The following is a 13,603-nucleotide window of genomic DNA, read 5'->3' on the forward strand; positions in this document are numbered from 1 at the left end:
GGGAGAATGATGGGAAAATAACTGTGCATTTTACAGCCTCGGAAAACCCGCTGGAGGGTCAGCTAGGAGTCGATTCTGACTCCTTGGGAGAGAGAGAGCGAGTTCAAGAGCATAATTCAAAGGCATTCATTTTTCCTCGGTCCTCCTCATACGTTGTCCAGCTTTGCAATGTCACTGAAGCCGTTGAAAGTCCCCTGAGCTGGGTCAGCCACACTTTATTTCTCTAAGTGACAGCTTTGCTCTTAGATGCTTTGCATCGTTTGGGCAGCATTTTTGCCAAATGAAACTCCATGTGGCTCCTTGGGCTGCTGCTTCCGTGGGAGCTGATTGTGGATGCAAGGACAATGAAATCCTTGACAGCTTCCGTCTTTTCTCTGTTTGTAGGGATGCTGCTAATTGATCTAGTCATAAGGGGTTTTCTCTTTCTTACGTTGATGTGGAGGCCACACAAAGGCTGTCGTCTCTGATCTAAGTGCTTCGAATCTTCAGTGTTAGTGAGCAAGGTTGTGCATAGTGCAGGTTGTGAATGGGTTTCCTTCAATCCTAATGATGTCTTTGTATATCCAGCTTCTCGGGTATTTTTTTTTTTGCTCAAAATATAGATTGAACCTATCCGGTGAAAGAATACAACCCTGATGCACACCTTTCCCGATTTTAAACAACAGTGTCCCCTTGTGTTTTGGTTGGGTTTGTTTTCTTTTTTTCTTCCACATGACTGCTTCTTGGTCCACATCGAGATTTTGCATCGGCATAATTAAGTGCCCTGGAATTCCCATTCTTCTCAATATCGCCTGTAATTTGTGAGGAGCTTCATAGTCAGCTCCCTTTGCATAGATAATAAAATACAAACATCTTTCTGGTATTCTTTGCTTTCAGCCAAGATCCATCAGTTGTCAGCAGTGATAGCCCTCAGTCCAAGCCCAGGTTGACTTTCTGAATTCACTTGAACTTCTGCTAGTTCCCTCTTGAGATACTACTGTATCCATTTCTGCCCCATTCTCTTCAGCAAAATTTTCACTTGCAGGGAGCTCTGGTGGCCTAGTGGCAAGAAGCTGCACTGTAATCACAGAGGCACAAGGTTCAAATCCACTAGATGCTCTGCTGGAGAAGGAGCGGCAATCTCCTCCTCTACCAGTCAGATCTGATATGACAGTACACGCACACACAAAAATAGTAAAATAAAATAAAAAATTCACTTGCATGTGATATTAATGATGAGAACCCCTCCCTGGTGGCCATTATCCTGGGTCAAGAGCTAGGCTCCTAACTCAAAGCAGTTGTTAGCTAGGCTGCTAATGTAAAAGGTTCAAACCCGCTCTCTGCGTTTGGTGCTGGTTTGCAGTGAAATGGCCAAGCACACCAAGAAAGTCAGCATCGTCGGTAAATACAGGACCTGTTACGGTGCCTCACTCAGGAAGATGGCAAAGAAAACTGAAATCAGCCACCATGCCAAATACACTTGCTTGTTCTGTGGCAAAACCAAAATGAAGAGACGAGCTGTGGCATCCAGCACTAGGGTTCTTGCAGGAAGACAGTTGCTGGTGGTGCCTGGGACCTACAACACCATCTCGGCCATCACAGTGAAGTCAGCCATCAGAAGACGGAAGGAACTGAAAGACCAGTAGAAGCTTCCCCATTTGAACCACCTCTAGCCTGTAATAAATGGCTTCACTTATGTAAAGGAAGAAAAAAAAGGTTCAACCCCACCAGCCACTCTTTGGGATAAAGAGAAGGCAGTCTCCTTCCATGAAGATTCATATCCCCAGAAATCCTACGAGGCTGTGAGTTTGGATTTAGGGTTGGATGTTAATGATACTGTTCTGTAATTTCCAAATTATATTCCATCATCTTTCTTCGAAAGAGGCAAACACCTGTATCTCTTCCCATTGGTTGGCCAATTGACTGTTTTCCACTCTTCCTGGCATATGCAAGTGAGCACTGGACATTTTTGTTTGTTGAAACAGCTCAGCTGGTATCTGTCTATCCCTGGAGGCAGTGGTTCTTGATCATATGTTATCTCATGAAATGATTGAATTTGACCAAGTCTTCTTGACGCAGTGACTCTGTATTTCTTCCATGATCCCGTAGTGCTTCTTCCGTCCTACAATATTTTGCTCATGGAACCCTTCAGCGTTGTAACTAGAAGCTTCCATTTGTCTTCAGCTCTGTCCGCTTGAGAAGTGACGCATGTGAACTTCACTGTGGCCTTGGTTTGGTTGGTGTTTGTGGTTGTTGCCTCCAGGTCTTTGCACATTTCATTACAATACTTCATTCTGTCTTCTCGAGCTCCTCCTTCAAGTCTTCAGTTCAGTTCTTTCACTTCCTCCTTTCGTCTGTTCATTTTCCATTCAAGAGCAAGTTTCAGAGTCTCCTCTGACATTCATTTTAGCCCTTCCTGTCTTCTTAATGGCCTTTTGCATTCTTCGTGTATGGTGTCCTTGATGTCATCCCACAGCTCGTCTTGTCTTCACTCATTAGTCCATCAACTCTATTCTTGAGATGGTCTCTAAATTTAGATGAAATATACTGAAGGTATATTGGCTCTTGGGGTTTATTTTATTTTTGCATTTCCTTCAGCTTCACCTTGACCTTGTTGTTGTTCTGTGCCATCAAGTCGCCTGTGACTCATAACAACCCTGTGCACAATAGCTCTGAACCCTGTTTCATCCTGAGCCAAATCTCACTGTCTCTGACACTCCTACTCTCATTACCCCATATGTTGTAACAATCCATCTCCCCCAGGGGCTTCCCCTCTTGCATTGTCCCTCCACCCTCCTAAGCATGATGTCCTTCTCCAAGAACTGGTCCCTCTTGCCCACATGCCCACATTTTAAGCAACTGACGGTCTGTTCCACACTTGGCCCCTGGCCTTGTTCTGACAGCTGATGCCAATCTTCGTCATGGGCTCTTTCCACAAATAGAGTCGATCTGATTCTTGTGTATTCGACCCTGTGAGGTCCGCATGTTTAGTTGCTGATTATATTGTTGAAAAAATAAGCTTGCAATGTATATGTTGTTGGTCTTGCAAACTTCTGTCATGGATTCTTTTACAAATGTCATATTTTCTAAGAACAGATCCTTTTTGGTTTCCAACTTTTGCATTCCAATCACCAGTAACTATCAATGTATCTTTCAAGTGCAGGCTTGATCAATTTCTGACTACAGAAACTGGCTTTTAAAAATCACCCGTTTCTTCATCATTCCTCTGCCTTAGTGGTTGGTGTGCACACTTGAATAACAGTCACATTAACTGGTCTTCCTTGCAGATGTATGACTATTATCCTCTCCCTGGCAGCGTTGTACTTCAGGATAGATCTTGAAATGTTCTGACAATGAATGTGACACCTTCCTTTTTGTAATTCTCAGCACAATAGGTTGTGTTATTGTCCAGTTGAAAAGGGCTAGTATGAGTTCATTTCAGCCCACTGATGCCTGGAATAGCCCTCTTTATGCCTTCCATTTCATTTTTTATGACTTCTAATCTTCCTAGATTCATACTCTCTGTAGTCCATGTTCAAATTATTAATGGGTATTTGCAGCTGTTTGTTCTTATTTTGAATCATGCCACATCAGCAAATGCAGGTCCCAAAAGCTCTACTCCAGCTACATTATTAAGTACTAGAAAACATTTTCCTATGGAGGGGACATTCAGGATGGGTTCTGTGGAATGAATAGGAGGTTAGCAGGTAGGAGGAGGCCTCTCCTGGTATTGAAGAGAGCTGACTCAGGTACAGAGAACTGTGGGAACCTCCAACATGTACTGATGCATTTTATCCAAACAGATGCTCAGGGTCATCTGGACAAGGTCACAGGTGAGCAAAGCAGCTTCTTCTCACCTTTCCTGTTATTACAATGAAAAGAATCTCAGACCAGCCTCTCCTGCCCTGAATGTTACTGTTGTTAGGTGCTGTCGAGTCATCTATGACTCATCGCAACCTTATAAGCTTTCTGAATTCAAGTATCTCCCACCTTCAGACTTCCCTGGCTCCCTGCTACCTTTTCCAGCCCCTCCATACCCCACCCTGGACTGTCCCTCTGATATGAGCCCCTGTCCACCCTGCACAGCTGCTCTTCCTCCATCAGAACACCTCACTGGCATATATCTACGCATTCAGTTATTTATTCACTTGACAGATATTTATGCAGTGCTGACCGCATGCCAGAAACTGTGTTAGACCCTGGAATCTAGCGATAGGTAATAGCAGTGCCCACCTGGAGACCCCAGCCTAGTGGGAGACAGACAGTAGTCAAAGAGATAGACAGAAAAACCTGTATGTGGGCTTGGGGTGCATGTTGCCAGAGGGTGTGTGATGGGGGTCCAGCCCCGTCTGGGATGTCAGGAAAGACAGCTGAGGCTGGAAACACAAGGGCTGCCACGTGCCAGACCCAGAGTCAGGCAAAGTCAGATGTTGAGAGACCAGCAAGAAGACTAGTGGCTGGAGCCATGGCCATTGAGTGGACGTGCGGTCACAGATGAGTGGGGAGAGGACAGCCAAATTATGAAAGGACCCAAAGGCAAGCTCAGGGCCCAGCTTTTATTCTAAGTGCACTGGGAAACCATTGAAAGGCTCTAGGCAGGAGAGTATCATGATGTGATTTCTATTTTTAAAAGCTCGCTGGCGGCCGCGTGGAGAATGGACTGAAGCAGGGAGCAGAGAGGCGGTCAGGAGGCTATTGTGACTGTGCAGGCAGGAGGTGCTGGGGACTCGGACGAGGGGCTGGCAGTGACCGGGGACCTGGGACAGAGGCAGGCTCTGTTCGGGAGGAAGAGTAAGGTGAAACCTCAGTGGAGGCCGAGGACAGGAGGACACAGAGGATGCGAGTCTGCTCTGTCTCCGGGTCGGTTCGCCTCTCTAGCTCTGTCCCCCACTGCTCTCGACCCTGAAGCCTCCTTGGGTTTGCCACGGCCATCGCGGGCAGCATCACTTGGCCAGACTTGCCTCTGGGTATCTGTGACAGCAGGGATGTGCAGAAAGCAGAGGCCACTGTCCAGCCCTGTGGAAGAACACCTGGTCGAATGGCCGTGAGACGGTGAGAGCTGGTTCTGCTCAGGATTAACTCTGAGACTTTGGACACGTAATTAAAGCCATCTGAGCCTCAATTTCCTCATCTGTAAAAGGGACATGATACCATCCACTGTGGGGAAGATAGGGCAGTTCTTGCTAGCTCTTCAGTAAAGTCTGGACCTGGCTGAGCCCTGCTGGGTCTGGGTGGGGTGGTCCCAGCAAGGTACAGAGCTAGCACCCCTCCTCTCACCATCCCGCCCCAGAGCTCAGCCCCTCCTGTACCCCATCTTCCCCTGTGCTTGTCTGTCCCCAGGTTTCCCCTACGAGAAGGTGGTGCAAAGAGTCCTGTACCTCCAGGTTCTGGACTATGACCGCTTCAGCCGCAATGACCCCATTGGGGAGGTGTCCATCCCCCTCAACAAGGTGGACCTGACCCAGATGCAGACCTTCTGGAAGGATCTGAAGCCATGCAGCGATGGGAGTGTAAGTGATGAGCTGTGTGTGGCTCGCTGCAGCGGGCTAGTGAATGGGGGCTGGGGGTACATGGGAATGGCCAGGAGGGATGCGGAGGGGGCAGAGGGCCAGCCCTCAATGGGTACATCCCTGAGTTGGAAGAGGAACTTAAGGTTCCACCAGACAAGGGGACTATGGGAAACAGCTCACACCTGCCAGGTGTGCAGCAGGTGATGGAAGGGCCAGGCAAGTGCTGGGCAGAGCCTAGCAGGGCTGAGCTGTGCCCAGCCAGTGCCCACACCCATCGCTGCCCCCCTCACGGCTCCCCTTGTTCCTCCAGGGGAGCCGAGGGGAGCTGCTCTTGTCGCTCTGTTACAACCCCTCTGCCAACTCCATCATCGTCAACATCATCAAAGCCCGGAACCTCAAAGCCATGGACATCGGGGGGACATCAGGTGCTGGCACCTTGGGACAGTGGTCAGGCGGGCTGGGGAGCTGCTGGTGACACGGGTGCCGCTCTGGATGGGCAGAGCGAGGGCTTCAGGGGGGCTGTCCCTTCTGATGCCCTGTGTCCCTCATCCAGTCCTAACACCTCACCCCAGAGGCCCTGGAGCACGCCCTTTGGGGTACCTTTCAGGTCACATTATCCTGGACTCTGTCCTTCTAAGAACCAGGAAGAGGGAAAACATTGTGGAAGCGGGGACCTGGGTTCTAGCCCCAGCTGTGACATGAACACGCCCTGACCCAGTCAATGAAGCCCAGTGTCCTCTCTCGCTCCGCCAGCAGCTTGTCCCTGAAGACCCCTCTCCCCCTTGCCTGCCTTACTCCCCTGGGTAGGGACACAGCCCGCAATCCCCCCCCCCTAGTGTCCTCATCTGTCTGACTCCGCCCCCTGCCCCCCAGACCCCTATGTGAAGGTGTGGCTGATGTACAAGGACAAGAGGGTGGAAAAGAAGAAGACGGTGACAATGAAGCGAAACCTGAACCCCATCTTCAACGAGTCCTTCGCCTTCGATATCCCCACGGAGAAGCTGAGGGAGACGACCATCATCATCACCGTCATGGACAAGGACAAGCTCAGCCGCAACGACGTCATCGGGAAGGTAGGCGGCGGGCATGGGGCGAGCGCTTGGCGGCACTGGGAGAGAGCACGTCTGTCCGCCTGTCCACCTGTCCGCCTGTACCGTGCTCTCTGGGCTCCAGTTCCTCCTCTGAAAAAGCTGGAGTATTAGATGAAATTCTCCCTCCGTTTTCCACCAGCGACCTCCTGTGGGTCAGGAAGCTCAAGACAGACTGCTAGAGGTTAGAAAGAGAGTCAAGTGACAGGGAGACATGCCCTGGATCCTCAGAGAGGCTTGTTGTGGGCAAAGTGAGGACCTCTGAGCCCTGTGGTCTGGGGTCAGGTCTGTGGAGGGTCAGCTGTGTAATGTAGCCTCAGGGGTTACAGTCATACTCCAAGTTCAATTCCTACCTCACCTACCTCTAAATAGCTCTGTGGCTCTGAGCCGGTCACTTTGCCTCTCTGAGCTTCAGTTTTCTCATCTGTAAAATGGAGCTGCCCTACAGACCTCAGAGCGTGGTGTGAGAATTGCTGGAGAGAGCGGAAAGTTTTTTTCTTTGAAATGATCTCTCCTTGTCACATATTAACCAACAAAGGCGCCCCAGGCCAGCACTTTTCTACCATGTGAGTGATTCTGTGGCGTAAATCCTTCCAGTGTCCAATTTGGGAACGTCCACTTCCTATGTTTGTCTGTGTTGAGAGGGTGGGCTCTGGAGTCGGACTGTCTGGGTCCAGATCCCAGCCCCACCCCTGAACATCTGTCGTCTCTCTGCGCTTCACTTCCTGCTCATAAGACAGCTCACCATGTGCTGGGGACACTCGGTAAGCTAACATGGGTGAGGCACTCGTGTAGTTGAACACTGACCTGTCCTGCGTCATCCCCACAATTCTCTGACATACTTGAGCCCATTGTTGCCGTCACTGTGTTAGTCCAGCTGCTTGAAAGTCTTCCTCTCTTTCGCTGACCCTCCACCCTTCCAAGCATGACGTTCTTCTCCAGGGAAGAGCCTCTCCTACCAGCATCCCCAAAATGTTGTCGTTGTTGTTATGTGCCGTCGAGTCGCCTGCGACTCATAGCGACCCTATGTACAACAGCCCTAAACCCCACCCTGTCCTGTGCCAATCGCACTGTCTCCGACACACCCATCCCAATTACCCCAGTCACTGAATCAATCCACCTCATAGAGGGCCTTCCCCTCCTGCGCTGCCCCTCCACCCTCCCAAGCATGATGTCCCTCTCCAAGGACCTGTCTCTCCTCACAACATGTCCAAAGTATGTTAGACGGAGCCTCAGAATCCTTGCCTCCAAGGAGCCACCTGGTTTAACCCTTTCCAGGACAAATCTGTTTGTTTTCCTAGCAGTCCATGGTATTCTCAGTACTCTTCTCCAGCACCACAGCTCAAAGGCATCAGTTCTCCTTCTATCCTCCTTGGTCATTGTCCAACTCTCTGATGCATAACAAGTGATTGCAAAGACCATGGCCTGTATCAGACGCACCTTAGTCTCCAGAGAGACGCCACTGCTCTTCAGTACTTTGGAGAGGTCCCTAACAGCAGACTTTCCCATGGCAATGCGCCTTTTAATTTCCTGGCTGCTGGTGCCAGGACTGTTGACTGTGGAGCCAAGCAAGCTAAAGCTGTGTACAATCTCAATCTCTTCACCATACATCCTGATGCTGCCAATTGGTCCAGTGGTGAGAATTTTTGTCTTCTTGACATCGAGCCTCAATCCATATTGTAGGCTGCAGTCCTTGACACTCTGCAGCAGACGCTTCAGGTCTTCTTCAGTTTCAGCAAGCAGGGTTGTGTCATCTGCATTACGCAGATTGTTGATAAATCGTCCACCAATCTTGACCCCACATTTCTCCTCATAGAGCCCAGCCTCCCGGATAATCTGTTCTGCATATAGGTTGAAAAGGTATGGAGATAGGATGCATCCCCAGAATATGTGAAGACAAAACGTTATCAACTTCGCCTCCAGGGAGCACTCAGGCTACACCTTCTCCAGGAAATACCTGTTTGTTCTTTTGGACATCCATAGGATATTCGGTATTCTTTTCCAATACCACAGCTCAAAGGCATCAGTTATTCTTCTGTCATCTTTATTCATTGTCCTGCTCTCAGATGCATAATGAGTGACTGAAAAGACAGGTGCACCTTAGTCCTCAAAGTGACATCATTGCTCCTCAATGATTTGGAGACATCCCAGACTGCAGACTTTCCCAGTGCAGTGCATCTTCTGATCTACTGATAGCTGGTTCTAAGGGTGTTGATTGTGGATCCAAGTAGGATGAAGTTGACAGTTTCAATCTTTCCTCCATCTGTCGTGATGTTGCACATTGCTCCAGCGTGAGAATTTTTGTTTTCTTGATGTCGAGATGAAATCCATATTGAAGGCTGTACTTTTTATCTTCTTCAGCAAGCAAGGTTGTATCATCTGCATAACATAGGTTATTGATGAGTTGAGGGTCTCATAAGATTAATTTTGAGACAGTCCTAACCTTGGCCATGCTAAGGGCATGTGTGCCCATTCCAGGCATGGTGGTTTGACCAGGTGGGGACAAGAAGACCACTTATCAGGGCAGGGAGAGAGGAGAATTCCAGGAGCAAGAGAGGGAGAACACAGATCATGTGGGACGTTGTTGTCTATGGAGAGATGGGGAAAGAACCCCCCCAGGAAAGCAGGCTGAGATAGAGCCCATCTTGACAAATGAGAATGGCGTGAGGGAGGCAGCCCTAGCTTGAAAGGGGCAGCTGGCCCTGCCTGGCTTTGGTCATGGCCCGGAGAGCCTGGCCGGCCAGTCTGTGGTCACTAGTGGGACAGCTCTCCAGGACAGCAGGGGTAACTGCTCCTAGGCTTTGAAGCTTAGCTGTCTGGCATAGCTGCATTTGAACAATCCTATCTCCTGTCAGTGGAGCCCAGGCGGTGATGGATTTGCTTCCTTTCACCCTGAATAACTTAGGGAGGCTGAGTATGTCCAAGCCCAGCCTGGCCCAGCCCAAGCCCAGCCTCACGATGCTGCCCGCCCATCAGCCTGGCATGGGTATTGTGCTGCACACGTGGGCCAGCTCTGGAGCTGGGCAGCCGGCCCTGGGTGGGAGCGAGCAGTCAGCTGGCTTCAGGGCAACAGAGCGCGCTGGCTGACCGAGCTCACCAGTGGGTCAGGCTCCAGGCAGGCTGAGCCCTCGGCACGCACTGTCTCCCACGGTGGGAGGGAGGCAGACCGCACTGCTGACCCATCCACAGAGCAGGGCCTGAGGCCGGGCGGGGTCGCTTTTCTGGGATGTAGCAGAGCTAGGAGTTTCTTTTTTCTCCCAAGAATATATTTTATATTGTTACTGTTGTTGAAAACGTGCAGCAATTCATTAGTGTCTTCACACACAGTTGAGTGACGCTGATGACAGTCTTTGAGTTCCAGTCATTCTCACCCTCCTTTTCTGAGTTGTCCCTCCTCCGTTAACATAGATTCACTTCTCCCAGGGTTCCTGTCTCTTCTCTCAAGATGCTGCTGTCTCATCCTCTTTAGACAGACCTTGAAAAGCATGATGCTCAAGACAGACATTCTTGATTCAAAAAGAAAACCTCAAAGTCATTGCCACTGAGTTGGAACCAACTCATCGCTGACCCTTCAGTGGGTTTTCAGAGGCTGTAAATTGCATAGGAAGAGATTGCCCATTTTTCTCCCTTGCAGTTGTTGTTATTGTTGTTGATTGCCTTCCAGTTGGGCACAACTTATAACAACACTATGAACAAAAGGCCTGAAGCCCGTCTACAACTATAGACAGTTACCAAAGTTCACAGAGTTTCTGGAGGCATGTTGTTTAGGAAGTGGAGGCCTTGCAGTAGCAGGTGGATTTGAACCACCTGCCTTTGGATTGGCTTTGCAGCTCTTTACTCACTAGGCCACCAGAGCTCCCTCCTTTTGACTCATTGGTTTTGTTGTTCATTGTCCCTGAGTGGAAGCCACTTGCCCCATGGAGACGGCCTGTCTTTCTCCCGCAGAGCAGCTGGTGGATTAGAACTGCCTGCGTTTGGGGTTAACAGTATAGTTCCTTACCACTAAACCACCAGAGCTCCCTGTTCCTGACGCGTGAAGCTACACTACTGTTTGGTTTAAAGAAGGCTTTGGGGAGATTTTTGGATTAAGGTTTAAAAGACAGTCTCAGGCAATAATTCTGGGGTCCATTCAGCCTATAGGTCCAGAAACTCTGTATTCTATAGTTGTTGTTGAGTGCCGTCAAGTCAAGTGCAACTCATAGCAGCCTGTGAACAATGGATCTGAACCTTGCCATCTCCGTCATCTGTGACACAGTTACAGTCACATGTCAGTCCATCTCTCGGAGGGTCTCTCCCTCCTTCGAGGCTGGTTTGTGGGTTGTTTTGTGAGTTGTTTTTTTTTTAGACTTTGTTTTGTTTATACATCTTTTTTTAATTGAGATGGAATTCACACAACATACAATTAAGGGTATAATTCATTGCCATTTGCTGTTATTCCTAATGTTGTACAACCACCACCTCTTTCTAGTTGTCATCACCCAGAAAAACTCCCTGTACCCGTTAAATAATCGCTCCCCCCACCCACCCCTACCCACCCCATGCTAACCACTAATCTGCTTTCCCCTTGAATAGGCTTTATTGCCGGATAATTTTAGATTGATAGAAATGTTGCAGAGGGAGTGCAGCGTCCCCACATGACCCTCCCCCGGTCACCTGCGTTGCAAACCTCCTATATTGCTATGGTACCTTTGTCACAGCTAAGAACCTGACGCTGGGACATGGCCATTTGCTCGGCTCCATACCTGCTAATGTCCTCTTTCCACTTCCTTGTCCCCTGTCTGCGGTCTCTTCTGGTCTGTGACGGGGTCTCGGTCTTCACTTATTTCTCATGACCTTGCCAGTCTTGAGACGTCCTGGCCAGCTAAACCATAGTGTCCCCCACCTTGCACACCTCCTCTTTTGACCCCAGCATGCCTGTCTTAACCACTCACCGGTCACAAGGCAGGAAAACCTTGCCACAGGTCATCACTCGGCTGCTAACTGAAAGGTGGGCAGTTCCGATCTACCCAAGGACCAAGACCTAGCAATCTGCTCTGTGAAGGTTGCAGCCCAGGAAACACTAGGAGGTAATTCCACTCTGCTCTATGGGGCCACTGCGAGTTACAATTGACTCCGGGCCACCTAACAATAGAGACACAAGCTGAAGCGAGCAGGGCCCACTGTGGGGTTCCGAGAGAGCCAGAAAAGCAGCTGTGCTAGGCTGTATAGTCCCTAACGCCGTGGCCCAGTGGGTCTGGCTGCCACGGGGAGCCCGCACAACCTGGACGTCAGTCCTCCGCCGTGACTCTCCTGATTCTCCTCTCTGTAAACTATTGCTCTTGCTGTGGGCCGTCAAATCGGGACGGATTCATAGACGACCCTCCAGGGGCTCTCAGAGGCAGTAAATCACATGGGAGGGGAGTACATATCTTTCTCCCATGGAGAGGTTGGTGGATGCGAACCATGTGCTACTCAGCTTGGCAACGCAGTTCCTTACCTACCGGGCCACCGGAGCTCCCTGTCTGTAAAATAAGGGTGCTAAAAATATACCAATCTCACAGGTAAGGGCCCTGTGACAGCGTATAAAACTCTTAGCTCAGTGCCTGGCATGTAGCTGTGATTGTAACCAAGGAAAGACAGACAGTGCTCCGCGTGCAGCTAGGAAGAGATAGGCCTGGAGCTGCCACCAGCTCGACCGGCCCAACACGTGGAGCAGGAGTGTGATTCCGAAGGACCGGGTGTTCTAGGCTCCCAAGGGAAGAACAGAAAAGGGGGGAGGAGCCAGGGGTGGAGTGGATGAGGAGGGGTGGGGAGCTCCAGACAGAGGACCAGTCACTACAGACAGGACCAGTGCTCCCCGCTTGTGGACTGATTACGGGCAGCTGTGACTTCCCTGCTGGGTGCTGGTGGCCAGCGGCTGGACTCCTGACTGTTAACCTAAAGATTGGCGGTTTGAGCTTAGCAGCCAGTCTGCCGAGGGACGCTGTGCTTGGCAGCCTGTGTAAATTACAGCCTTGGAAACCTTATGGGGCAATGAGTTCCACACAGTCTGAGCTGCTCTCTATGAACGGGGTTGCGTTAGTTGTCAGGCTTCGCCCCGTGGTGGTAGCCAAGGGGCACTGCCCAGCCACCTGCTCGCTCACCTCTCCCTCTCTCCCCAGATCTACCTGTCCTGGAAGAGCGGGCCTGGGGAGGTGAAACACTGGAAAGACATGATCGCCCGTCCCCGGCAGCCTGTGGCCCAGTGGCACCAGCTGAAGGCCTGAGCGGGGCCAGGAGAGGCCTGGGGGGCCGAGGGCCCGGGTCCCCATCATGCCCTCACCACTTTATGCACAATGCCCGGCCTGGCTCCCCTGCCGAGGGTTGAGGGGAGGACCCTGAGGCTCGGCCAGAGAAGGGTCCCAGGCCAGGGGTCCCAGGCCTCGGCCCCATTTCTTGGAAGTACCAACCCCACCCCCACCAGCCCAGCTCGGGGGGGAGGGCCTCGGGGAGCCATTTTCCTGCTTTGCCCTTGTCCTTCCCGACTTGCTGATACCGGAGACAAGGTGGGGGAGCTCGAGAGCCAGCCAGTGGGGCGGCAGACCCCTCCAGAGGCCCGCCAGGTGGGCGTGGCCCGCCGTTTTCTTTGAGGCAGTGCCTGGAGTGGGGAGCCCGTGCGCCCCTATTTGGGCTCCAGAGAGGGGGCGTCGAGGCGTTTGGCCCCGGCCGGGAGAGGCCTGTCCCCAGAGCGGTTTCAGGCGCCGGCTGGGCCCTGAACGCGGAGGAGAGTATAAATAGCCCGCTCCGGGTCCTGGAGCCGGAGCCCTATGTACTTGTGTCCAGTCTACCCATGTGTGTGTGTGTGCGTGTGGGGGCCGCCTGCTCCCTGTCCTCCCACCCCCAGGGCGTGAAGACTTTGCTGAGGGGCCTAGTTCCATGCAGGCGAGCTGGGCTGGGCCTGGGTGCAGGCAGGGCCACAAAGCCAGGGGTGGACAGGCAGGCGAGGAAGGGCTGTGCATGGGGAGAGAGGGCCTGCTGCTGGAGCTGGGCTGAGAACCAGGCTGCCCA

The 13,603-nt window shown here is 51.2% G+C and overlaps 1 protein-coding gene across 1 annotated transcript in view; it reads left to right on the plus strand.

Moving 5' to 3' along the window:
* SYT7 (synaptotagmin VII) overlaps positions 1–13,395 on the plus strand; it is a 70,811-nt gene extending 57,416 nt beyond the window's left edge. Inside the window, exons 6-9 of the mRNA XM_006899836.1 lie at positions 5,320–5,489; positions 5,800–5,914; positions 6,363–6,562; positions 12,718–13,395. Coding sequence (XP_006899898.1) covers positions 5,320–5,489; positions 5,800–5,914; positions 6,363–6,562; positions 12,718–12,822 — 590 coding nt within the window. The 3' untranslated portion in view covers positions 12,823–13,395. The remainder of the gene's footprint in view (positions 1–5,319; positions 5,490–5,799; positions 5,915–6,362; positions 6,563–12,717) is intronic.
* The last annotated feature ends 208 nt before the right edge of the window (positions 13,396–13,603 follow it).

The sequence above is a fragment of the Elephantulus edwardii genome, unplaced genomic scaffold (assembly GCF_000299155.1).
Source record: "Elephantulus edwardii isolate Elephantulus edwardi_28Jun2011 unplaced genomic scaffold, EleEdw1.0 scaffold00268, whole genome shotgun sequence".
NCBI lineage: Eukaryota > Metazoa > Chordata > Mammalia > Macroscelidea > Macroscelididae > Elephantulus > Elephantulus edwardii.